Below are 26,187 nucleotides of genomic sequence, written 5' to 3' on the forward strand. Positions count from 1 at the left end.
CACAAAATCACAGACTTATTTATGCTGGAAAAGGCATCCAAGAGTATTGCATCCAACCTTAGACAGAACACTTCATTCTCAACTAGACCATGGCACTAAGTGCTATTTCCAGGTTTTTTTTAACACCTCCAGGAATGGTGACTCCAACACTCTGGGAAGTCCATTCCTGTGCTTAGTAACCTTTCCTGTGAAGAATTTCTCCTGATGAACCTCCCCTGGTGCAGTTTGAGGCTATGTCCTCTTGTTCTGGCACTGGTTGCCTGGGAGAAGAGACCAAGCCTCACCTGGCTAGAGCGTCTTTTCAGGCAGTTTCAGGCAGTAGGGAGCACTAGGGTCTCTCCTGAGCCTCCTTTTCTTGCTCTTCTCTGGACACACTCCAGCACTTCAGTGTCCTCCTTGAACTGAGAGGCTCAGAAATGAGTCTATTTTTTTTATTTTTTCATGATTATTCAATAAATCTTGATGCATAATATTATTGTTTCACATATTATTTTAGATCAGAAACAAGGATTCATTCTGAAAGGGATAATCTGCTTCTCAAGGGCTGAGAAAATCAGGCTTATTCTGTTTTATTGTCATTTTTCTCATAGACTTATAGAATAATTTAAATTAGGAGGGGTCATCTAGTTCTACTCACCCTGGCATGGGCGGGGACACATAAAACAAGACCAAGTTTCTTAAAGCCCTACCCAGTCTGACTTCGAACACTTCCAGAAATGGGTCATCTACAATTTCTCTGAGCAACTTATTCCAGAGCCTCATCACCCTCACAGTAAAATAGTCTTCCTAATACCTAATCTAAACCTACTGCCTTTCAGTTAGAAACCCTTTCTCCTTGTTCAGTCGCTACATATTCTTGTAAAGAGTGTTTCTCCATCTTGTATGCTCCTTCAATTATTGGATGCTGGTAGAGGGTGTCCCCAAAAAAATTCCCCTCTCCAGGTGAAACAAACCCAACTCTCCCTGCTTGTCCTATATAGCACAGGTGCTCCAGTCTTCTGATCATATTCATGGCTTCCTATAGGTTCACTGGAATTCTTCAAGTCCTTCTCAAGTTGTGGGCCCCAGAACTGACCATAATACTGCAGTTCAGATCTCATCAGAGTAGGATAGAGTCTCCTTCCTCTCCCTGCTGGCCCAACAGCTTCTGATGCAGCCCAGAGCAGGATTTGCTTTCTGGGCTGTGAATGCACATTGCTGGATCATGTCAAACTTCTTGTCTGCCAGCATCCCCTTTGGGGATGTCCTTTGGGACATCTCCTTTGGGCTGTCTCAATCCATTCTCTGCCCAGTCTGTATTTGCTCTTGGGATTGCCCCAGTCCATGTGCGAGATCTTGTGCTTAGCCTTGTTGAACTTCATGAGGTTCACTCAAGTTCTCAAGTGTGTCAGTCTCTCTGGATTTATAGCCCCAATTGCACTGGACCAGGCTCCATACACAGTCAAAGGGAACTTGCTCAGGAATATTACCACACTCTTGCCATTTCTACCAAGTGACTTTAGAGAGAGAGGACTGTGGTGATTTATGGATGGTATTCCTCAATTTAGTGTTTCCACTGGAACACTCCAAACCGCACACTGCTCAGTCACTTTCCCCTCACTCCCCCACTGTGGCAGGCTGAGGAGGATAAGTGGAGGCCCAAAAGGTACAGACTGTGAGTTGAAATAAGAACAATTTGCTGGAAACAGCAGTGAAATAAGACAATGAACAATAGCAATGATATTAATGGCAGAGTGTACAAGAAGAAAAGCAAGTGATTCACATGTGAATGTTCCCTGCAGAAACCCCAATAATTGACATCTCTGTCCACCACCTACCCAACCTGGAATCCATCTCTACCTCCATCCCCAGAAAATGATGTAGTACAGAATTACCTTTGGGTTCTGGCTATGCTCCCTTCTGACTCTTGTAAAAATTAATCCAATCACAGCCAGATCCAGCACATGGTATTAATAATCCATACAGTGTGAATATTGATAATTCAACTCAGAGTTTGTACACTTTCCTTCTAGACTATATCCTTGTCTATTCTCATTAAGGCTTTGCTGGTAATAAAGAGAAAAGCACTGTAAACATTTTGGTGGTTATCGAATAATTTTTTTCTTAGTAGGTCAGCAGCTATGTCTTACAAATTAAGGCAAAATGGATAGGCAGGTTACGAGGGAGTTCAACTGTAACATCTTTGTTGCCCATTAGTGATAAAATGCATTAATATAATTGAATAAGAGGTTATTTCTCCAAAACTGTTCATTAAAATGTGGACCAGAGGAGAAAAAGAGCAGGAAAGGTTTTTCCTGCTACTGAATGCGAATCATTCTAAATAACAGATGTTCCAGCCAATTTAAAGGCTAAATTCTCCTCTCTGATACTCACTATACTGGTTCTTTTAACTGCAGTTTCTTAACATGAGTAAGATTTCTCTTGACAAGAATTAAAGAAATTCTGAACTCAAAATGACTGAAAGAGGGAAATATCTTCTTCTAGGAAGGTCTGAGAGAAATATCACTTTATATGGCTCTTAAATATTTTAAAACAGTATCTTCTTCTCAAGCTATGAACAGATGGACAATTTATGGTGAGCTGGGCAAAGACAGTACCAACTTGGTGAATGCCAGATGCCTTGCTGTAGCTGCCTACATGAGGTGGTTTTCACTTCAGCATAACAGCATGCATATGAACAGTTATCACAGAGTACCTGACACATGGGATGAGTTTGCATTTGATCTTGTTTCCCCACAGCTTACGTGTTTCTAGCAAAATAAATATAAGAACTTAGTTAAAACTTCAATTACTTTCAGACAAAACAGTTACCATATCAGGGCAAATACACTTAAATTACTTCAGTTATTCAGAAATTAAAAATCTGTCAGAAATTTTGTGAATTCAGAATTAAATTAAGAACAAAACCAAATATCTGGGGAAACACTGAGTTCCAGCCTGTGTTGTGTCTAGAAATGGAAACTATGTCTTAGTAATAATTGTTTCTTATATATTAATAAGCAATAAGCACAGCATTTATTTAATGGCTTAAAGAGACCTCTATAGAGTTTCATTGTAAGAATTACTGCAGAAGCCAAGGAGCTGCTGCCTAAGACCTACAGGACTAAAGAAAATAAGCTTCCAGTTAGGAATCAGAGAGCAATTGGTTAATTTTCATCTTGCATCTTGTTTACAGACTAATTGCTTATGATTCCATGTCTGGACTCATGTTATATTCCTTAATTAACAGGATAAGATAGAAATAGCAATGTAATGAAATTTTCACATGACAAAATCAGTTAAAGAATTCAGGATCAGAAGGGGTTGTGACATTGAATTTACGAGGTGAACAGACAGCACAATGTCAAAGAAAATTTAGTGTCAATAAGTAGAATTAAATATGGAGTGGAGGAAAAATATTAAAGAAGTATTTATCTACAAATTCACTATGTAAATTCAGGAAAGTACCTAAGTATTGCTCCAGACAAGTCAGTGAAAAACTTTCTTCCATATGCAAATGCATTAGGAAAAAGGCATAAAATGTTCTAAAGCTATTGCATAAATCAAAGCTGCATCTTGTCTAGAGTGTTGTGTACAAAACTCTTACATGATAATGTGGCAGTGGAGAGGGCTAAGAAAAACAACAAAACTCTCATACAAAGTGAAATAGGAAAGATTCAAGATTTCCTCTGAGATTAATTAGTATGATCATGATAAGACTGAAAATCACTAATCTAAGTCAAGGGCTCTTTAGAAATGACACAGAGGAACTGGATATCTGTATGGAAATGTAGTTTTCATAATTAATTATTTCACATTTAGAAATAAAGTTAAACTTCCTGTTTCAGGATTGAAGCCAATTTCTTCTTATAAGAAAATAAAGGGAAAATTTGTAGAAAACACTTCTATGACAGTATTTAGACTAAGTATCTGTTTCTGGCTATTGCTGGGTCATAAAGCTACATAGAAAGGATTGCTTTTGAGTAGGAACCAGTGTTTTCAAGATTTTGGCTGCTTTCAAGATATCTTCATGATTTTGGAAAGGTTTGTATTTGTTCAACAGCTCAGAAAAAACACACAGCTTTGAAAACACTATGTGTGAGATTGAAGGACTGCTGGTGATCAAGGTTCAAGTTTCTGATAAAAGTCCAAAACAATAGAAAAATCATAAACTTGATTTTTTTTATCTCCTTGAAAATACTTAATGCATTATCCGTTTTCTGACCTTTCCATCACTGGAATTTACCTTTCTTTTTCCACCTTGCATAAAAAAAAAAAAATGAACAAGTTCCTCCATGGCTTGTAATGCTTTTTTTAACCTATTCACAAAACCTAAAATATGACAATACTAATTTCTGGTTCCTGGGACATCTAGATTCTTTCAATCTGGTTTCTGTTAATCTCAATTTGTAATTCTAGAATATGGTGTGTATATTCTTGATAAATGTGTTTTGCTTTGTATACCATCTATCAATATTAACTGAAAAATTATGACTGGATTTGGGTAGGCCTAGAAAAGACAGACTGTGACTTAAGGCTGCTAATAGAGTCCTCTTTGAATAGCTTTGTGTGTACAAATTCCTAATTCAAGAACTACAAGTCTCTTCAGTACAGAGCAAAACAAGTTGACTCAAGAATTTGTTCTTTCACCACATAATCAGGGTAAAAAGCACTTGGCCAAGAGTGTCTCTTGCACTGGAGCATCACATTTTCTAGTTCACCACTCTGTTTCATGCCCTTCCCTCCCTAGCTACCATACATTACTCAGCAGGTAATATGGCTTTTTATCGACAGCAAACCAAGTTCCTTAGGTAAACTATCCGTCTTTTTGCTGCTTTTCAAATTCAGACACAGTGCTCAGTTTCTGAAAGAGCAATGTAAAGGACAGTGTTCACCTCTTTTTCATTCATTCTTTATCATTTTATGTTCTGGTCAAGCAGGACTTGACCAGAGCAACGCTACTGACTACTGTGGTCGGAATGAGGCCTCTTCTGTCTCATGGGATTTGTTGAGTATTTACAGTACATTCCATCAGAAAGACTGTGGCCAAGGTGAAAATTCCAGCAGATGTCCCAACAGGATATAATAGCACGATAGCAGAAGCTGGCCAGTCGTAAGTGCGGCGGAAGGCATGGAGGGGCCTGGCTGTCCCTGGGGAGCAGAAGCACGGTGAGCCACATCCTATAAGGTGGCAGCACAGAAGTCAGGAGGAGCCCAGAGGTGCACTGCACATTCCCCTATAAGCCCTTCCCAGAGTCTTGATATTTGGGGTTTCTGTTGATTTGGGAGTCACTTCAACACACCACAAGTGGCTATATAAGTATGCCTTTCAAAAGCCATTGAGGCTTCTATAGCATTCTCTGGGGGTAAAAACTACTCAATCTTCTGTAATCACAGTTTGTGAAATGTGCACAGCACAGCTTTGATACCCACATTACCAAAAAAAAAAGGAAGTGATTGCAAAGAGGGCTAGATCCCAGAAACCTTGCGCCAGTTTTTCACCAATTCTAGTCATGAGACCTTTTTTATTTTGAGCGCATTCTTGAGATGCTTAAAATTTATCTAATTCTCAAAGGAGGGTAAGTGGTAGAAAACATGAAAAATCTTTGAAATCAGAATATTTTTGCCACAGACCATTGATAAATAGCATTTTAGTAATTCAAGGTTTAACCAGTTCCTTCTTGATCAGTTTTATCCAGATGTACAAACAGTTTGAAGTAAAATGATTTCTCATTTTAAGAGCACTGAAGAGACAGAGATCAGCACGCAAAATGCAAACATTTGAAACTACGAGGGAGTGTCTGCCCTCTCCTGACCTCATTATCTTTGATTTCTGTCCTGTGCCAGGGCACATTATCCAATAAAGGGCAGAGTTACACTTCTGCTTGTTTCATTTCCAGTTCCAGAGCCACATCAAATCCATTCATATCAGCAGCTGGGTGCTGAACACCCTTTTCTGGGAAGTACAGGCTCTGAATCTTAATTCCTCTCTCTTTTTTTGCCTGCAAATGCTAGCCTAAGGCAGAAGCTTGCTAAGACCACTTCTAACAGACATTTCAAAATAAAATTACATCTGTAACTACATTTTTAGAAGTTTCAGTCCTATAAATGTGGGCTGGTGAATGGGTAGTACATGGATTTTGAACAGATTTAAAAATAAGCTTGGCTCATCTCCATCAGAGTTGCAGCAGTCATCTGTAAATACAGGTAACTCTCATTTTAGCCACCTCATCCCTTTTAATAAAATTTTGTTATGATTTCACAGTATTCATTGTAGATGTATGCAAGGTTTTATTGGAATACTGGGCTGAGTTTTAGGGAATTTTTATTCTGTCTCTAGAGTTGAAATATTGGTCACACATCACACCTTCCACTGAGAAGCTAATTCCTGTTTTTTTTTTAATTTGGGTTAAATTTTAAAGTATCAGTTTTCTTCCAGTCTCTTTCCCATTTTCTTTCCCACAAAACTCATGATATAGGTTTTAGAGGTGGGATTGTTGGATAATCAGGTCTTGAAAGTTTCGATATTTGGCAGAGGCTTAGAAATATAATTTCAGGCATTTTTTTACATCCTATTTTATGCATCTTTTTAATACTACAATTTCTAATAGCAAAAAACCACACATTCCTCTTAAACTGATTATGTCTCATAATCTTTCTCTATACTTCTCTTACCCCTTTATGCCTTGCCATTTCAATCTATCCTCCTCCTGCACTGTTGATTTTGAAATATTCACTCTATGACTCTCTCCCATTATCAATGTCTGGGAGGAAGGACGGCCAGGACGGAAGTTATGTGTGAGAATGTAGAAAGCTGGAATATGCTCTCATCAATAGCAGAGCTGGGTGTCTGTGAGTAAATGCTTCAGTTTCTTCATCTGGCAAAGAAATGTATCCCTTTGTGGCATAATATATGTGTGGTTTGATATATATACACAATGGCCCATATAGGTTAAATAATTTTTACTGATACTGCTATTAACTTCAATTTTGAAAACATTGTATTTTTGTTTCTGTTTCAGCTGCAGTGAAAAAGGAGGGGGAGAAGAAAGGTAAATCAATCTTTTTTCCTTGACTGAAAGGTCTTTCAGGCTGTGTGACTGCTGTGAGAAATGTTTCTTTCGTTCAGTGATACAATTGTGGTGATACACAGCATTGTGATGACATACACTCGTGTGCTACCATCAGCCAACTTTATCTGCTCCTGCTGTGATAACACTCTTGTCATTTCCACTATTGCTAGCTCCTTTCTAAAACGGGCCAATACAGACCAGTATCAGACACTTCATCATTCTGGCTGGGAGGAAAATGAAAGGCCTTTGTTACCACATTAGGATTTGTCAAAGAGAACAAAACTTGCAGTGCATCATGCATGCTGACCTGGCTGCTTGCTCTTTGCAGAAGCTGCTTTTCTACACACATTAAATTTCCTCTTTTCACATATATATGAACCTTGCATGTAACATTTGCTGAAGTCATTCTCTGATATTTTAACAGATTAGTGGAAAAATTTGCACTAAATCAGAACCTAAAGTATTACTTTTATTTAATGATAAATATAATGTATTTATCAGACACTAAATATCTATTTATAGTGTTGCCTTTTGGAATAAGATTTGCTGAGTTAAAACCTCTTTTCATAATTTTCTGATTTTATTCAAACAGCAAAAATAATGAAATATTTGCACTGAGGTGATATTTTTTTCAACCTATTCAACTCTATTGAATATCGGGCTTATAAATCTTGTTTTTCTCAGTAAATAGAACAATGGAAACATTTTGAGAACATATCCATATATTTCTTAGGATTATTTGAGATTGTTTTTTATTCAAAGAGAAAAAAAATAGCTCTTTATTATTAATGGGAGATTTGGTTGGGGGAGTGTAGGGCATGTCTTTTGCCATTTGGAAATTCTATGATTCACATAATTGAACAATGGAGCCAACCTTTACTGTCTATACATGAAGACATTTCAATCCTACTAATTTTTTATTTTTTTTTCTGTTATCCCTGTACAGAGCTGTTAACTGAATTGGGGAAAAAAATTATAGTCTCAACTGTTTTATCAGCTCATGAGTGAAATCTTGGCAGTGTTGATGTTAGTGGCAAAATTCCCATTCACTCCTCTAAAGCCAAAATTTCACTTCATGTCTTTAACAGAACAATAAAATAATTTCAGTCATCAAAAACAACCATGCTTAATAGGTATAGAGCAGGACATTTTGTCCAAAGATTAATTTGCAACAACTGAGGCATGAAAGGTAGGACATGAAGCAGGGAGAATCAGAAAACTGGCAGCTACTCATAGAGCCATTGGTTTTCAAATATCAAAATGTCTGCTGTGTTCAAAAACATGAACTGCTACATCCCCGATGGAAAGAAAAAAATGAGGTAATTGTTAAGGGTGCTACTTCCCTCACCCTTGTCAGGTTATGAGCCCATTCTTTTACAGAAGAACACCAAGGTTATTTGTCTTACATACCTAGTGCTCACTTTTCACCAGGTAGGATTTTCCTCACCTTTAACCATAATCTTTCCCAACAAAACTATTGAAAAATGAATTTTCATGAACATTTTTGAAGTTAGATTGATTTTCCCATTTAATTTTCTTTTCTATATTTCTTTTGCTTAAAAATATTTCCTTTGATTTCTTAGTTGAAAGGATTTTGCACCTGGCTCAGGCTGTACATCATCCTGCTGATTACCACCAACCTATTTCAGAGAAACATGGATGTATGAACTGAAATTCAGTTTTAGTAATTCTTATGATTATCATCCCTTTATTTTTTTTTTTTTTTTGATTAAACCACCTTCTGGTTTTCTGAGATCATAACTAACATTGTCAGCAAGGAAGGTAGTGATTCTAGTGAAAAAAAAAAAAAAGCCAGAAAAATGAAATCCAGTGACTAAGGCAAACTGGTTCAATGATGTTCCTGCCATTAGTAGATATGCATTAAACTGAAAAACTGGAGAGAAGTAATAAGGCCTCTTCCAAAAAATGAACATGCCATGCTTTAGTTGCTATGCTTTCTCATCTAGCTTCCCCTTCTCTGCAGGTCCCACATGGAAAATATTGCATGCTACTAGCTAACTCCAAATATGAGAAGGTTTTATTTATTTCTGCTTATTCTGTTGTCATAAGAAATTGCTCTAGGCTGCATGTGTATTCCTCTGACTGGCAATAAAAAAGGGTAATGTTCACTGGTTTTGCTTAAGGATACAGTATTTTTTGCACAGCTGCAAAAATAATAGAAGTAGCCAGGAAACGCACTAAATTGACTGGCTCATTATCCAAAATATATTGTGGTAGTAGCATCCACAGTTCCAACAGCACTTTACCATTTCTCACGTGAATCATACAGCACACAGACACTGTACTCTACATGAAGCTTTCTCCAATTATTTTGTCCTATTCAAAAACATCCCTCATCTAGAAAAACAAGAATAATGAGCCATACAGAGTGACAAGGCATAAAAGAGAAGAAGATGGAATGACGCGTTCAGTCAGTGGTACAATCTGTGCATAACATAAATCAGATTTGAAGGAGCTGGCAAAAGACAGAAAAGAACAAAATTAAGATGGAGAAAAATTATATATTATGCTGATTTCTCCAAATATGGGTGATGCTAACAGGAACCTTGAGGCACAATTAATGCATGAAATTTAGGCATTCATTATTTCTCTTTCAAAGGTTAGATCTCTAGGACTTTGTGACCAAAGTCCTAGAAAATGGGCAGCTTTACCTTCCAGCATCATGTTATGCCTTCTTTCAACATGTGTGGGATAGAGAAGCTGTCACAGAAATGTGTAAATGTTGTCAATTCCAAAAGGGCAAGAGACAGAAAATCTTTGCATGAGGAAGGAATTTCCCAAGAGCAAATCTGGCTGCCAGTAGACAAAAATTTTTAACTGTTGCTAATAATTCAAAGCATGTGAGCAAGAAATCAAACTGATTAAAATAGACCTAGGTGTTGGTAAAGTAATATAAATCCCATAATTTACCCAGAAAACAGTAAACAGAAATGTAACATGCTGAAATATTATATAATTGTTTTTACATTTAATTGCCATTTTTAAATGAAAGAAATATCAATAATTATTTTTATAAACCAAAAGAGTATTTTAATATTTCAAAAATGTTTTATAACTACACAGGGTTACAAAAACCCTTGTTTGGAATAGAGCAATACCAATTCCTAGTTCTGCATAAAGAACTTATTTCAATTCATGTCTCACATACCCTGCTTATTCTGACTATAGAGGACATGGACTGATTTGGGGATGTCAAGCAAGTAAGAGTAGTGATTTATCTCTCTGGTAGCCATTGGAAAGTCTTGTTTTGTACAGATTCTTGACATCTGTGTTTCTAGTGGACCAAACAGGATTCAGCTGTGACACAATCCCTGTGGTTGCTCATTATCACGAGTACGCGTAAGAACACTCATTGTTGAAAGCGACTCGTGAACCTGAGCTGCCAGGAAGTTGGTTTCTCCAGCCTACTTGGAGCTAATGAGCAAGAGACAGAGAACAAACTCTGCCTTGCTTCTGAGAGCACATCTAATTCAAGACCTCTGTGAGTCTCACCTGCTCTGTGGATTGCCTACAGTCAGATATTATGAAGACTTGTAAGTTAGTGAGATGCAAGTCCTGGTTGCCTGTCAATAGCAATACTCCCATTCTGATTTTCAGCACTAACACTCTGACACCTTGCTCTTAAATTCATTTACTACTTTTTAGAAAGCAAAATGAAAATCACATTCATATGACAATTTTCATCAAAATAAATTGACAGGAGAGCATGTGAGATCACATTTAGACTTTTTTTCAATAAATGCATCATGGTGTAAAAAATGTGTATCATCTGAGTACAGCTAAAATCAAACAAAAGGAGAAAATGGGCAAGCCATATACATTCAAGATCCAAGCTATATCTTTTTGTCAATTCAGGAAAGAACAATTTCCCTCTAGTACTCCTTGCAATTTTACTATATGGCTTGGAAACTGCTGTTCTGCATACAGGGTGTGCAATAAACTGGCCAAAGCATGCTGGCATCCCTTTTCAATACACATAAAAATCAAGATGCTTTCCAAACTGAAAAAAAACCCAAACCAAACCAAAATTGGGGTATTTCAGAACTGTTTTGTTTTGTAATTGACCAGAAAAATTGAAAGTCAGCAATCTTATTCAAAAAGCAAATTGTCATGGTAGCATGGGATTTCTGTTCAGCTGCAGATGCCACTGGTTCAAGCTGAATCACAGCTTCATTATGCCATTTTCTAACAGGAGACAAAGGATAAGAAGGTAGATTATCTGATTCTATAACTGCAAAGTGTATTACACAACCTCTTGATAGAACTTTTAGTCCTAAACCAAGGGATTAAAAAAACCCAAATCATTATAAATACTTTAAAAACCATTTTTTTAAAATAGGGTCAAAAATTCTGTATTATATACTAGAAAATAATAAATACAGCCATATGCTAGTATGCTGTTGAAACTATTAGTGATACTTTGACCAGCTGAAGGCAGGCAGCTCTCTCAAAGGTAACAATCACTGAAATAGCCACAAGATGGAGCCCAAAGGATCTTCCAAACTGTAGTTAATATTGTCATTCTGCATCAGATTAAGAGTTAAATAAGGTGATTTTAATGAAAAACACTCTACAGAAATCTTGAACTGCAAACAAGATGTTTTTCAATGGAAATCCACTCTTCTGTTTTCAATTTGATAGATGGCTACCCATGCGCTGGTGAACTTTGATTTCCCATGCTAAAATAACAAGTCCCCAGCATTTTCAAGGAATATTGATGAACATATAATTTATATTAAATAAAGAAAATTCTCTGAAAATATTACATCAGATAAGTGTTAAATTTGCTTGACCTCTGTTTGCCTTGTCTCAACTATCTTAGGGGCATAAATAATTTATGTCCCTTTTACAGGGTTATGTGAGACTTAACAGTCTGTAGAACCTCTGTTTAGTGATGGACAGAACTTCCCATGTTGCAGATATTTCAGTGGGATAAGACATGACCCATTCAATATAAGCAGGTAGAGGAATGGCTGTCTCAAGCTCATGACTATTCACTGAATTCATAAATTTTAAAATTTTTTTTAGATACTCAGGTTAATGTAATCATTAAGAAACTTTACCTCATGCAAAGATATATAAAGTTGTAAATCTACATTGAAACTGTTCATCCTAGTCTCGGTTTAGGACTGATAAAGAGAAATAAGCATCTGCAAAGAGTGTTTTATCTGTCTTGTGTCTGTGTCAGAATGCAATTACTTGCCCCTCTGGAGATATTTCTATTTCACACTTAATTATAACAGGGAACATAGTTTACGTTTAGTAACAAGAACAGAAAACAAATGCCAATGAATATTAGGATTGTTTGTTGCTAATTAACAACTTTTCCTCTCTTAAGAATCTGACATTGAAAGAGAAGGGAGAAGGACCATTTGTAGATCTTAAAAACTGATTGAATATCCACTCTCACTGTACTTAGATGGAGGATCTAATGTAAATATTTAATCTAGTAATTTTAGCAGTAAAGTGAAATATCCATGTTTATCTACCTAACACCTCTGTGTACTCATAGTTGAAACATAAAACTAATGATGCTACCTTGCATCCATGTTTTTTTCAAAAAATGATGATATTTTTATTTTTAGTAGGATTTAACCAAAAATCTTGACACCAGGACAGTCTTAAGAAGACTTTTAAGTCTTATATAATAACAAACCTGCAAAATTATTCATATTGATAGAGCTGGCATAGCATTTCAATTGCAGTTATGATTAAGCTTGTGTTAATTGTTCTTAGTTGCATTAAAGTACAACACTAATCTATTCAGCCCCTGCTACCAAAAAACTGGAGTCAGTTAAACTACTGTTTTAATGATTTTGAAACAGCTGGGATTTCTGAAGAAAGATTGCTCTGTGTAATTGGTGGCCTGTGTTGTTACTGTAAGTTAGGTATAACACATTTATATTGGCATCATGTTAGAAATACTCTGTCTAGAAATAATCTGTCAATCAGCATAATCTGCTTGAACATCTGCATATCCACATAACACATGTTTAATTGGCTAAAAGTTTCCCCATGGGATAAATTAATACTTTATTGCTCTGCACAAAGGTGTGTGCAAATGAATGCTCACAGGTATTCTATTCAGACGCAATTCCAGAATGAATAGTTCTTCTAGTGTCAATCTACCTTTCTTTTTCTTATCTATGCAGACATAATATGCAGAAATGTACTTTTACAGAGTTGCAATTAAAGCAAAAGCAGTGATCAGCAGCAGTTCATGAGGAAAAAAGATGGTTCAGTGTGTTATGCCTCAAGAAGTTAGTCATTAGCCCTCTGCTTTAATCATCATGTTAATTTGAGTAGTACGCTGGGAAATGTCCATTTTTTCAAAAGCCAATTAATTTTTATTTTTCTCCACCCCTTGTATCAACTAATCTCTCCTCCAAAATTATTTTTTTCTAGATTTCCATAGTCATCTTATTATTTTCTAATTTATTATTATTTCACATTTATTTCGTAACAGATGTAAATATATTTTCAGCCATTATTATACTTTTACAAATCCAGTCATAGATAAGAAGGACCTCAGCTGAGAAATTCCTTTTCAAAGTATTTGCATGGAATCTGGACCCAGGAGGTTTAGTTTGCCAGCTTTCACCAATAACAGGCATTATGACTAAAAATTAAATTATAATTAATATTAACATCTGCAAGAGGTGCTACTTTTGGCTCCAATTTTTTTATATAGAGTGGTGAACATTTTTTGCATAAACTAACATCTATATTCTGAAAAATCATTCTAACTTCCTATAAATTTCAGTCTGCCTGATTTCACTCAGTTGCCCTTTGAGAGTCAATAATTTATGTTGCAATAAAGACAACCCAAGCTCCACTGTGTTTTGCCTTAGCTATATGCAAATGTAAAAGTGATATTTCTAAAAGTGAAAGCTTGTTAGCATACTCTCCCTCATCTGTATGTTCCCATCCCACAGTTTCAGGGAACAGCACATGAAAACGTCAGAAGCTGAGGATGTATTGAGAGGAAGCTCTTCAGGTCTTTCACCACAAGTGCCTAAAGATGAAATGCATTAATACAGCAGATGTACCTCATCTACATTTGAATTAAATTTTATTCTTTCCAGCTCTGTCGATGGAAGATTTGTCCTCCTGGGATATTAGGACTTATAGTACTTTAAAGATATTAGTTTTCAGTGCCACCATGCAAGATTGCTGTTTCAACAACTTATATTTCCCAGAGCATTTCTATTGTTTAAGTGACTTTGGGAAATTGAGAAATATTGGGATCATTACTAATGATTCCTAAAGGCATGCATCTCAGATTGAAGTTGAAGCAATTCCTCTTATTAAAAGTCATTTAAAAATGTTGGAAATGTCTCTACTTCTTTGCTACTTCTAGTATATTCACACCATTATAAAGTTTTTCCCTTCCCTCCTTTTACTTTTTGGTTTTCCCTGTTATATAAAGTACTCTTGAACTGCCAGTTAAAAGAAGTCTTAAAAAACAAGTTGTTCTAGACAACATCAACAAAATCCTCCAAAACCAAGAGTAAGCTCATTTTTCAAAATGTGGCCCTGAGGTATAAAACAAACCAAACAGAAAGGACACAAACACAACAGCTCTAGGAAAGCAGATAGATATCTTGAGCTACGCTTCTCTTGTAAAGAAAATAAAGCCAAAAGAACTGTGAGAGCAGCCTGACAGCTTTTTTTAGTGGAAAGTGGCAATAGGAAGATTAGTTTGTTGCAAGTGAATACCATACAGGCTCTAATATCAATGGTTAAGTATTAATGATAATTGAAACCCATGGCATTTTAGGAGGGTTTGTCTTAACAATTTATCCTGTTATCATCCTTAAGCCACTGCTGATAGAGTGATCCAAGGAAATCTGTGGAGGTGCACAGACTCAGAGGAGCATTCCTAGACCAAGAGTAAGAGTAAGAAGATCAAGCTCTCTGCTTCCCTACAAATATTCCAGACAGCCTTAATCACTTAGCATTTCATAGTTGTCATGTTAATGTGGTATAATAGTTCCTTCATGTTTAGAAACCTGGACAAATATCCTGGAAAATTCTAGGTTTAAGGCAAGCCAGAAATGTGAAATGGATGTTGTAAAATTAAGAGATCCTGTGAAGACAAGGCTTGTACAGCATGCAGTATATTTTAATCATATACCAACTTCCTGTATTTGTGCCACCACCACACAATTCTTGCTTTCTTTATTTTGACTCAGCCACAAGGTAATTCTTGGTCATACTCTGTCAAGGCAATTTTTTAATGTAGAGCAGAGGTCAGGATGAGCACAAGACATTCTCTTTCCAGGAATCCTGATGCAGGTAATCTGTTTTTTGAGTCACTTTTTTAGACATATGCTCAGTAGACTGGCTTTGCAACACAGTCTGCCAGCTGTTCATCTAGCCAGAAGAACTTGAGTAAGACACGGGTAGATAGGACAGATCAGGTCTGCTGATCTAAAAAACTTATGCAAATATTTGACTTCTCCTTTGAATGACAAAGAGTACAGACAACTTCACAAATATAGGGAACTGTTCCTTACCTTATTAGGTAAGCCCTAATAATCCCCTTTTTTCTGAACTTATTATCTGAGACATGTAAGGAATATGTTTTTTTCTGTTTGACTTCTTTATAATGCAGTTGCTTTACAGTTTGAAAAAACTTGACCTAACTAGACCAAAACTGTCTTATTTAAATTATGCACAATGATGTGGTCTCTTAAGTTCTTGAAACTTAAATTTGGGCGAAATGACCACTAATTTGTCTAAAGGACAAATAGTTTGTTTGCCCATAGTTCAGAAAGAATGAGCTCACATTATAGAGGGAAATCAAATTTTATCTTTGTCATGATTCATAAACTGGAAGGTATACAATTCAAATTTGGATAATTCTATTAGAAGATTCCTGCTGATCTTGATCTCTCTCGGCCTGTAATGTAGTTACAGATTAAAATTATGTGTGTGTATTCATACAATGTCTAGTCCAAAACATGGCAAAGAATCTCTGTGCTGTCTTTAATGGGAAATAAACCAGGCTCTTACTTTGTCTAATGGAAAGTAAATTTCTTGTTTATAATACACCTGTAACTATCTAATTGTAAATAATTTTCCCCAGCTACAGCATGTATTATTATTCTGTTTTTCTTAACTAAAACAAGTACTTCTGGCATAGCTTTTATTTCCTGCACAACATATTCTTTTCTTACAGAATGTGCACACTCAGAAATGTATTTGCTGTCTGAATGGCAAATAACTGTTACACAGATGGAAAATAGACGTTATAATCAAAAAGCACATTCTGCTTTTAGCCTTACCAATTTATGGTTCAATAAAGTGCAGGATTTAGTGTCTGAACCCATATCAGAATCTAATTTACAAAAATATTCCATATATAATTAATACCCTTTCAGCCTTCAGAATAGCAGGCAAGTAAAAAAAAAAAAATTGAAGTGAAAAACAGCATGATATCTATGAAGCTGTTTTCCAAGTCAAATTTTGAATGGCAGAAAAGACATTGCAATTTTTTGCTGAAAGTAGAACCATATAATTTCATTGATCCAGTTCTTATGTAGCTTCAAATACTTCATCAAAAATCCAACTGTTTTTATTCAATTCAAATCTGACCTCCTCTAGTACAATTTAAATGTTAAATAAATGAAGATAAAACACTTACTTAGGACTGAATTTTCTACCATTGTGAACAATAAGTTCTTTTTTACCCAGCAGGTAGTCCTGTTAGCTAATGACATCAGTACACCTATTTGAAATGACACCAGGAGTTGATTTAGCCCAACACCCTATTGCCATCAGTGGCCAAAACAAAAAATGCTTGTTTGCACTTTCAGTGCAAGATACTACATTAAGTGTGTGTGATTCCCAGAACTGCATAACACAGTTTTTAATTTCTCATCCTTTAAGCTAAATTACATATATCATTACACACTTTGCAGAGTCTGACCTGGACTATCATCTTGCCATTTTCACTAAGTAGAATAAAAATCAAGGTATCAATGTTATAGATAATTGTGTTACTGTAAAAATTAATCTAATGATTTTGGGATTTCATTTTTTAACTTTCTGCTTAGTCTGTACATCATTTGAGTTGCATTTTTTAATGCAAGAAAGATAACATTAATATTGAATTGAATAAAATCACAGTTGGCAAAACATACAGGTTTATATTTATGGCCCAAATACCATTTCAAAATTTCATCTTGGTATTTTGTTTTGTCTTTTTTAATAGAAAAAAAATATAGATTTTTTTAGAATAACCAACACTCTAGAGACTTTTAAGTGTAGAATATCTACATTATTTTATCAAAATATCTGGTATAAATATCTCTGAGTTTTATGCCAGAAATAAGGAAGATGGACTTTCAGGCAAAGCACAGATAGCAGTAATCTCAGTCTTCAATCTATCTTGACGCCAACATTATACAAGTTTGTCTAATTAATGCTTTCACAGAAAAGATGGAAAAGGACAACAGAGATACTTTCTCAAACTTCAGGGACCAGATTTTAACTGAGTTCCTATTGTTTTAAACATTATCTGTGATTGATATTTACCAACATAAAAGAGGAAATAACTGTATTGGCTTTACTGAAATGTTAAGGAGTAATGGTTTTGTTTTGATTTTAGCCAGATCCTAGATATGGATATTATTACAAAAGTTTGCTTGTAAAATTTGCTAAGCAGTGTCCATAGAGAGTTTTTAAATTAACACTGTTCATATGTAGCTAGTTATGATTATTTTGGGTGATTACTGAAAGAGTTTTATGACACAATATTCTGTATTAGTTATGTAAGTCATTATATTAGCTAATGGTTTAATGTTCAGATTTTATTTAAATATTTGTTTTGAAATTCCTTTTTGAAAATTGAAATTCATATTTTCTGAACATATCTCACTATGTCTTTTGGCACAATAAAAAATTAATTTCCTCTACAAATTTCTGACATATTTCATGGAAACTCAATTGCAATAGAATTTGCCTCAACTTATGATGCTTAGGGAACTACGTTTTGGTTGGTTTTATGGTGTTAAATGAGCCTAAATTTGCAAAAAAGGTTTACTCACACACATAAAAATAACAAATGTTGCTTTGTCCTCGGACATTTATTTTTTTTTTTGAGCTCCTATTTCTGTTTCCTTCGTTCAGAGCAAGCATATACACTTACTTTGTATCTTTACTCTTTATTACCCACAAAAATGTTCTGGGTTTTTTTCACTTTGTCCTGTACACCATCTCCAGTTGCTGTCTCCTTAAATTCACAACAATAACTTAGATTAGAGACTGGATATAAAATGGGAGTGGATTTTATACTGCAGGGAAAACAAGTGAAACAGAAACCCACATGGAGAGCAGTTTTTGGCCCAAGTGGGAGCTGGTGAGCTCAGGATTTCAATGAATCACAGCCTGGGAGCTCACAGCAGCACTTTTATTGCTTGTGCTGCTGGGGCTGCAAAGGCAGCTCATGCCCTGCCCTGCCACATCTCCTAGTGGGATTACTCTCTCTCACACACAGAAGACATGCAGGTGGTAGAGCCTTTTTTCTCTTGGAAACAACAGCTACATAGCAAAAGTCAAGAAAAAAAATCCAGCTGGAGGGCTAGGGCTTGACATTTCACTTCCTTCTGCAGAACCAGTAGTGACATTGGGTACAGCTCTGTTAACCTGAGGAATGTTGCCTTACCATCCATGGAAAGTATTCATTTGGTTTTCAGTTTTATTTCATCTGTGATTTTTTTTTTTTTTTGCCTGGAAAAATGCAGAAATTTAAATGGCACAAAGTTTAGAAGTGGCAGCAGTGAAGTTCTTTTGTTTAGAAGTGGCCTAATGAAGTTAATGAACATTTTCAAATATCTTTCTACTTCTTGGAGTACCACTGAAGCCATCTGAAATTCATTGTCCTCATAGAACAGGTGCAATTGTGAGGGACTGTCATCTTTAGACTGCCCTAGGTGTTGTTTCCTCACTCAAGCTAAAATTCATTTTCTGTCGTAGTGGGCACTAAGTAATCTAAGCACCTTACTTATCCAGGTAGTTTCCCTAGGTTTGGTATACAGTCAGTGTTTAGTGAGGGTGACTCAGCCCTCAGAAGAGGTGCAGAGCATTCCAGGGGTGTTTATACCAAATTTTGGGTAAATGATGAATTTAGGATGCATGTGTTCCTTAGCTAAGTGTCCCATTTATGCATCTGGGGTGAACAGTGTAACTGTTGCACACTCCAATACAGATTTCACTAAAATTTTATGTCTAAAATATCACAAAGAAATGAACTAAATTCCGCATCACAGCTATAAAAATATTAAAATACACCTTTTTGTTTACTTCTAGCTTCCTCAGAGAACCCGCATGAGCACAGTAAGTACCAAGGCAATATAGAATATTGTTATTTTAACTTTCAGAAGGAAGGTATTTCCTTATTTTTACAAAGTTTTAGCAGCTTATGGTGGAATCCATCAATGCAAACCCACACAACACTTTGACTTATGAAACTGGTTTTCAGTGGCTTGCTCTGTTAATGGAGGACCAAGTGTGTTTGACAGGTTCCACGTTGCATGGAAACTGCTTTCCAATTCAGCTGAGACCCACCTATGCCTTTTGTCTCCATGGCAGCTTCACACTGGGAAACAATCAAGGGGACCACAGATGGAGAAGGGTCTCTGCAATTTTCTGGCCAGGTCTCTGGTCCAAGTTTTAGAGGTTTATTTCTTGGTATGCTACAGTGCTCACCTGCTGAACAGCTACAAATCAGAATTAAACATATTTTTAACATTCCTCTGAAATATTTTCTGTCTCATAATGTTGGGATTTGGATAGCATGCTATTTTTAAACAGCACAAAATTGCCTACACATTATATTGTAATGTGGAATAATATCCATTATTGTTAGTGTCTCACAATATATTTACGGGATCCCCATACTAGCTAACATGAAGAAAATTATCCCTAGACTAGCCAAACCCAGAACAAAGAAAAACATTTTTTCTTATCCTTTATGCAGGAGACTGGACATTTATTTGTAATTCTTCACAAGAAAACCCCACTTCTGTTGTAATAAAAACTGCCATAATTTCTGTATTAAACATCAAGGAGAAAATTTCTATACAGATCAGTGATAGCAATCACAATTCATACTAGAAGCAATTGATCATTTTAGAAATTATATTATATTTCTAAAAATCCACAGAAAATAATTAAACCACATTAAAAAGTTAAAAAAGAATTTATATTATTTTAATTTTATAGGGAAAAATAATTAAACATTGTTTCTTAAGAATTATAGCTATCAAAAAGTTCTTCTCAAGTATAGTGGGAATATGTAATGCAAAATCATCTTCTATAACTACAATGAGAATCTTTTCTTTTTAAAATCTTCTAAAAATAAAAAACCTTCTAATGTAGGGGTTCTTATTTTCAGAGCATGAACGTGTTAAACATGAAAAAGCTGCCTCTCAGACAAAGCCAGGTAGGTTTGGTGAAGTAACCTCCACTTCCACCCGGCTCCACTTAATAAGCATATGTGGGATCTGCAAAACTTGGACACTTCCTTGAGCTAGGCACAGGTTTTGCTTTGTGCCACTGGGTTTGTTCAGTGTCTTGGAGAGGAACAAAAATGAGGGTGACATTTAACTAAAAGGATTCAGCTGTCAGTTTTTGACTGTTCTTGTAACTTTTCTCACTGGGTAGTAAAAAGCATTAGCAAAACCCATTTCCCAGAGTGTGAGGAAGGAATGCTTTAATGCCCTGCACTACGTCAAAGATGTGCACTGGGAATTAACCCTTCTCAACCCTTTCAGTAACTTAGTTATTACATTAAGTGAGTGTGGGCCCCCCAAAAAAGAGAAGCTACAATCTCATTGAGTACACACTCTGCAGTAGAGTCAGCCTCCAGCTCCTGAAGCTCAAAAGTAGCAGGAGCTGAACTCAGAATAGCGATACCAATCCTGGATTGACTGTGCACTTGGGTAAACTGTAAGTAATACCTGGCCGCAGTGAGCAGGACAAAGGGTCCCCCTTTCAAACCAGATCTCTGTTCTAATCAGTTTCTGGTTGTTTTTTGTTTTTTTTTCTTTTTGAGAAGGAAGGTACTCAAGAATTCACAGCTAGATCTGGTGTGAATTAACAAGACTAAGAGGGTAACCTCATGTTAAACTTAGTAGTTTTCCAGTCCCCAGTCCAGAAGCAGTGAGGCCTGGAAAGAAAGTATCCACACTCAATAGACCTTTGCTTGAAGTGCTGCTGTTTGAACTTCACATTGAAATGAAGTGCTCATGAATAAGTGATTAAATAAACCATTTAAACCTTATGTGTTCATCAATAAGCAAACAGGCTTTATTTCTTTTTTTTTTCCTATTTTCTTAAGAAATAAATTTATTCTATTTTTTAGTACATATCTCATTCATTTTTCTACCTTGTAAGTTAAATATTTTCATAGTAATTTTCAGATTTCTGGAAGCCTTGAGGATCTGATTTAGTGAAGATGTATTGGTTTTGAGCCAATAGGGAAAAAATATTTTTCTTCTTCTTTCTAAGTCACAGTGGCCAAGCTTTGTATTTAACTCATTGATCACTTTTTGTGTATTAACAGCTAGCAGAATGCTTCAGACATTAGATTAATTCAGCCAAGGCAAGAACGAGGAAGCCGAGCTTGGTGACCACAGTGGTGGGCAGAAAGTGGGTTGCCTGGAGGGGTAGTGTGATTACTCACCTTTCTTGCTAAATGAAATCAGTCCTGCTGCACAATTGGCCCAATCTCATCCACATAGCAGCAGGAAAATAAATTGCCTTGGTAGGGCATTCTCAAACATCACAAACCAGTATACTGGACTGATTAGGGTTTTACTCTCGCATACTACAGTACACTCACAGCCAAGCCCTTGGTGTTTAGGTGCTTGAAGTGAAAAAAAAAATAGGAAAATGCGTGCTAAATTTCTTTTAGCATAAAATCTCTATTCTCAGATGATAAATGGTTGCTTTGGAGAACAGTGGCTGTTTTGAGTTTCACTTGATGACTGGAAATATTAATCTGCAGGCACTGGTGGTAATAGTGCTTCTGCCTGCTGTGTGCCAAGGAGTGCTCTTGAGTTAACAGTTTGAATTATAAAAGCTTCATTCTGTACAAAACAGTGGCCTCCTTTTTCACCTTGATTCAATGCAGCTTCAAACCATTTTTCTTATGTCTCCTGCTATCAGACTGAGAAGTATCACATGACTGAAATACTATGGAATTTCAGAAAATATATTGGTCCCATAGGGAAAAGTTTAAATTAGAGTGTTTAGTGTATGTCAGGGAAAGAAAGCAAAGCAAGGGAATTCATTCCTTATGTAATTCTGCTGAAACTGCCTGCAATACACAGAGAAACTTTTACAGGGTTATTTTTTCCATTTAAATTAGATACATCAGACAAAAAATTAATATTAATGTTTGTAGGGCTACAAAACTGGAGCCCTGCAGAATAAATTCTCTTCAATGAAAGATTTCAGAATTTTAAACTTTGGGCTTAGTCAAAATCAGTATTTTTTTTAAAAATTCATAACATCTATTTTTTACTCATTATAGGTTTATGAGGTCCTCACAATTGTTTAATTTTGTATTTGAAAGACTCCCCATAGTAAAAAAAGAATGCATGAAAATTTAGAAATATTACTTCTGTTCTTGGCAAAATAATATGTATTATCCTCATCATATGTTTTTCTCTGCTTTTGCTCATATTGAATGTGGTGAACAGATTCATTTTGTGAAGCTTCCTAATGCCTTGAAGTGTATTCCCTTATAGACACTGTTCTCCTTAAGTCTGGATATTCTAGTCCTTCAGTTTCCCTTCTGGCTACAGCCAAAGGCTGGAAACTCAGAGAAAAAGCCAAGCAGCCACCACCTATAATTCTGCCAGGGTGTTCTCCAGTGGAATCAGCAGACCAATATATGCTGTGTGGTTAGATTGCAGAATAGGTAGGTGAATGGGCACCAAAGAATTACTGTGTTCATTCCCAGATGAATGCAAATCCAAAAGGCCTGTCCAATTTTCAAGATAAATTCATTCTGAGAAGAAACACTGCTTCTACTTCCAAATTAATCAGATTTGCCATCCACTCACAAACTTATTTCCTTATTTCCTCATGTATTTGTTATCCCACAGTTACAAAACAAATATTGCTGTACATTCTCAACAGAATTAGGAAAGGAAAAATATCTTATTTAGTGTTGAAAAGTGTCAGGATAATATCCAAAGAAAGAGAAGCCTTTTTATTTTTACTTGTCATTAATCCATGGCCTTTGTTTAAAGGCAGCGTACCAAGTTTTCTTCTGTATTGGTACACAGAAAGTTTAATGACCCAATCTAAATTAGTGAAATGCACCATTATATGTTAAAGCTCCTCTAACAACAGAAAAAAAGACACTTTCACTCAATAAGTTGCATCTTCAAGCTGCTGGTGGTGCTATAAAACATCTCTAGTTCCGCAGATACTCACAACATGGAGATGAGATGTTTAATTCACATCTTTCATAAGAAACTGGCAGTAATAACAGCTGAATAAGGGGGATAAAAGTGCCCTATACTTAATACAAATTAAGAGAAATTAAATTGACATATACCAGGAAAAAAATGAAAAGCATAGCAATGCAGAGCTGTGTTTAATTTCCAAATAATAGAAAATATTAGCTAGAGAGCTTTATGCCTCATCAGTACTGATTTTCTTCCAGAAACAGGCCAAACAAGCAAGAGAAGGAGACCAAGAGATATCTGCCCAACCTGATCTCCACACAATCAGCTTTGATCTGATGCCTTACAGAGATCTTAGTGGAAAGGAAGGGACCAGAGGTGGATGGCTGCAAACTGCTTTCAGCAAGAGGAATGGCAAATACAGTCTAACTATGTCTTAAGCACATTTAAGAAGAATTTAGGAATAGGTATGGTTGTTGAAAGGTAGAGGTTAGGAGAAGAGCTTGAATTCAGTTATGGAAAAGACATTAAATGGAGTAGAGCTATAAAAGGATTAGGTGGAGTGAATTTAAAATCAACCAAACTGGGCCGAGAAGAAATCTGAACATAAATATCCCAGTTTCCACCTGACTGGGACGTTGGGAAGATAAAACAAACTGGATTAGAAAGTGCAATCCCACCAACTTTCTTGGAGAAGAGGAAGTTCAAGTCTGGTGGCCAATGTCAACATGGGTCCACATCATCTGAGAATTGTGCTGAGCAAATCCACAGGTGGCCCAAGAGCATGTGGGCTTGGGCAGTTTTTCCCATAAAATCAACAGAAGTTCAAGGCTGCTCCATGGTCTTGTGACAGATGTCCAGCTAGGTCTAGGTAGACTTGTCCAGTAGCAGGTGGTATGGACTGGCGTTTCAGATTGTCCCATGTGTCCCCCTGTGACCTGTTAAGTGCTTGGGCATCTCCATATATTTTTCATCTTCTGAGTGCAGACACAGGTGGATACCTCCACCTATGTTTGTAGTTAGGCAGTCTCTAAAGGTCTAGAAGGTTATCTAGAAGTTCTTAGCGTTAATACCAAAATACCAAACTGTTGGGATTTAGATACGCAGGAAGGTGCTGCTGGCAAAGGTGTAATGGATGCAGGAATAGGATGGCCTCCGCCTGAGTCCCTGCCTGAAAGACACTGAAGGGTATGTGGCTGTTTTCCAGCAGCTGAGACATTAGGCCCAGTAATTTACTTTTTCCATGAACATGATCTCACCTTGCAGTCAGAACTCATAATGCCTGCATGCTGTTTTACAGTGCTATAATGGGATAGTGATGCTGTAGGCATTCATTTATTTTGTCATTGTGAACCATTTGCATAATATCACCTATAGAAATATTTTTCCAATTATATGAACCTATGCTAACACATTGTGATTTTAACGCTGCTTTCACGATACAGAGGAGAAAATGAAACAACCAAAGACTATTCCCACTGAGAAGTCAGGTAAGAATAAGTGATTCTCTCCTGATTGATGAAGGGGGAGGGGGATATTAAATGCTCTTCAGCACTCATCTAGTGTAGTATATTTGCATTGCATTATTTTTTACAGTGTTTTGAAATATGTAACTGATAACAAAGCAAAACCACCAGAGTGGAAATTGCGGCTTCTGTTCTACTCAGAATTGTTTTTCCAATGACGAAGACAGGTCAAGGCTTTTCAGCTCCTTAGCTGCTTTTTCCAGCCTCTCATTAGCCAGAGATGGGCTAATGAAATGAAGTATAACTGTAAATCAGACCTCTGAAAGGATCCCAAATATTAGAATAAATTACCAGATGGATTAGGACTTTGGATCAGTCCTATGGAGAAAATATATCTGGGACTAAACTCTAAATCTTTGGGTTTTATCTGTGATTACGACCATATAGTTTTTTTTAATGTAATGCTGACAGGAAAAAAAATCAAGTAACAATGTGTGTTTTAGAAGATGTGAAGAGTCAGGTAAGGAATTATAACATTATCATTACTGGCAGTCAACACAAAGCTGTCTGAACTTTAGGGATTCAGATGCTGTGCATCCCTGCACAAGTAGGTGAAGCTAAGAACAAGTGAGAACTAACTCTGATAAAATGCTTGAATGTTAAAAAGGGAAAAAAAGAGTATCTTTTTTCTTCTTTCTGTATCTAACTATTACAATTTTACCTCTTTTGTCTTCTGTAGCCCAGGCAAAATCAGCAAGTATGTTATTCTTACCTTAATCAGAAAAATTCCTTTAAAATTGTTGGATACATATATCTTATTTTACTTTTACATGAGGAAGCATGCCCTTGGCAATTTCTAGTTTTGCTTAAAATTATAGAGTCTTTATCACAATGTCTCCCATACCTTTCATTTAACACACTGTCTTGTCATTGCTATTTAAAAGCCCATTTGACATAACCAATTGCTTCAGTGCAGGAGTGAACTCATTCTACGCTTCCCATATCAAAAGACCCATCAACAAAACTTCATATAGGAATTACAAGTCTTTTAAAAATCACTATTAAAATTTCCTGGATTGAATAAATATTCCTGCTAAGTTAAAAAAAGAAAAATAGAAATTAATTTCATATAACTGTATCCTGAATTCTTCTCAGTCAAAAAGGACTCAAGTGTCAATACCTTAACTACCACACAACCTGCTCATTCATTTTCTATACCTT

General features: G+C 36.1%; 1 protein-coding gene across 15 annotated transcripts in view; it reads left to right on the forward strand.

Moving 5' to 3' along the window:
- The window catches only part of TRDN (triadin), a 227,942-nt gene that overhangs the window by 171,584 nt on the left and 30,171 nt on the right, over window positions 1-26,187 (forward strand). For 14 of the 15 annotated variants that reach the window (XM_077782243.1, XM_077782247.1, XM_077782240.1 and 11 more), the window contains 5 exons: window positions 7,002-7,031; window positions 19,389-19,415; window positions 20,476-20,523; window positions 24,946-24,990; window positions 25,706-25,723. In XM_077782243.1, the coding sequence (XP_077638369.1) occupies window positions 7,002-7,031; window positions 19,389-19,415; window positions 20,476-20,523; window positions 24,946-24,990; window positions 25,706-25,723 (168 nt within the window). The remainder of the gene's footprint in view (window positions 1-7,001; window positions 7,032-19,388; window positions 19,416-20,475; window positions 20,524-24,945; window positions 24,991-25,705; window positions 25,724-26,187) is intronic. The other variant, XM_077782242.1, reaches the window with a different exon arrangement.

Source organism: Lonchura striata, chromosome 3 (assembly GCF_046129695.1).
Source record: "Lonchura striata isolate bLonStr1 chromosome 3, bLonStr1.mat, whole genome shotgun sequence".
Classification (NCBI taxonomy): domain Eukaryota; kingdom Metazoa; phylum Chordata; class Aves; order Passeriformes; family Estrildidae; genus Lonchura; species Lonchura striata.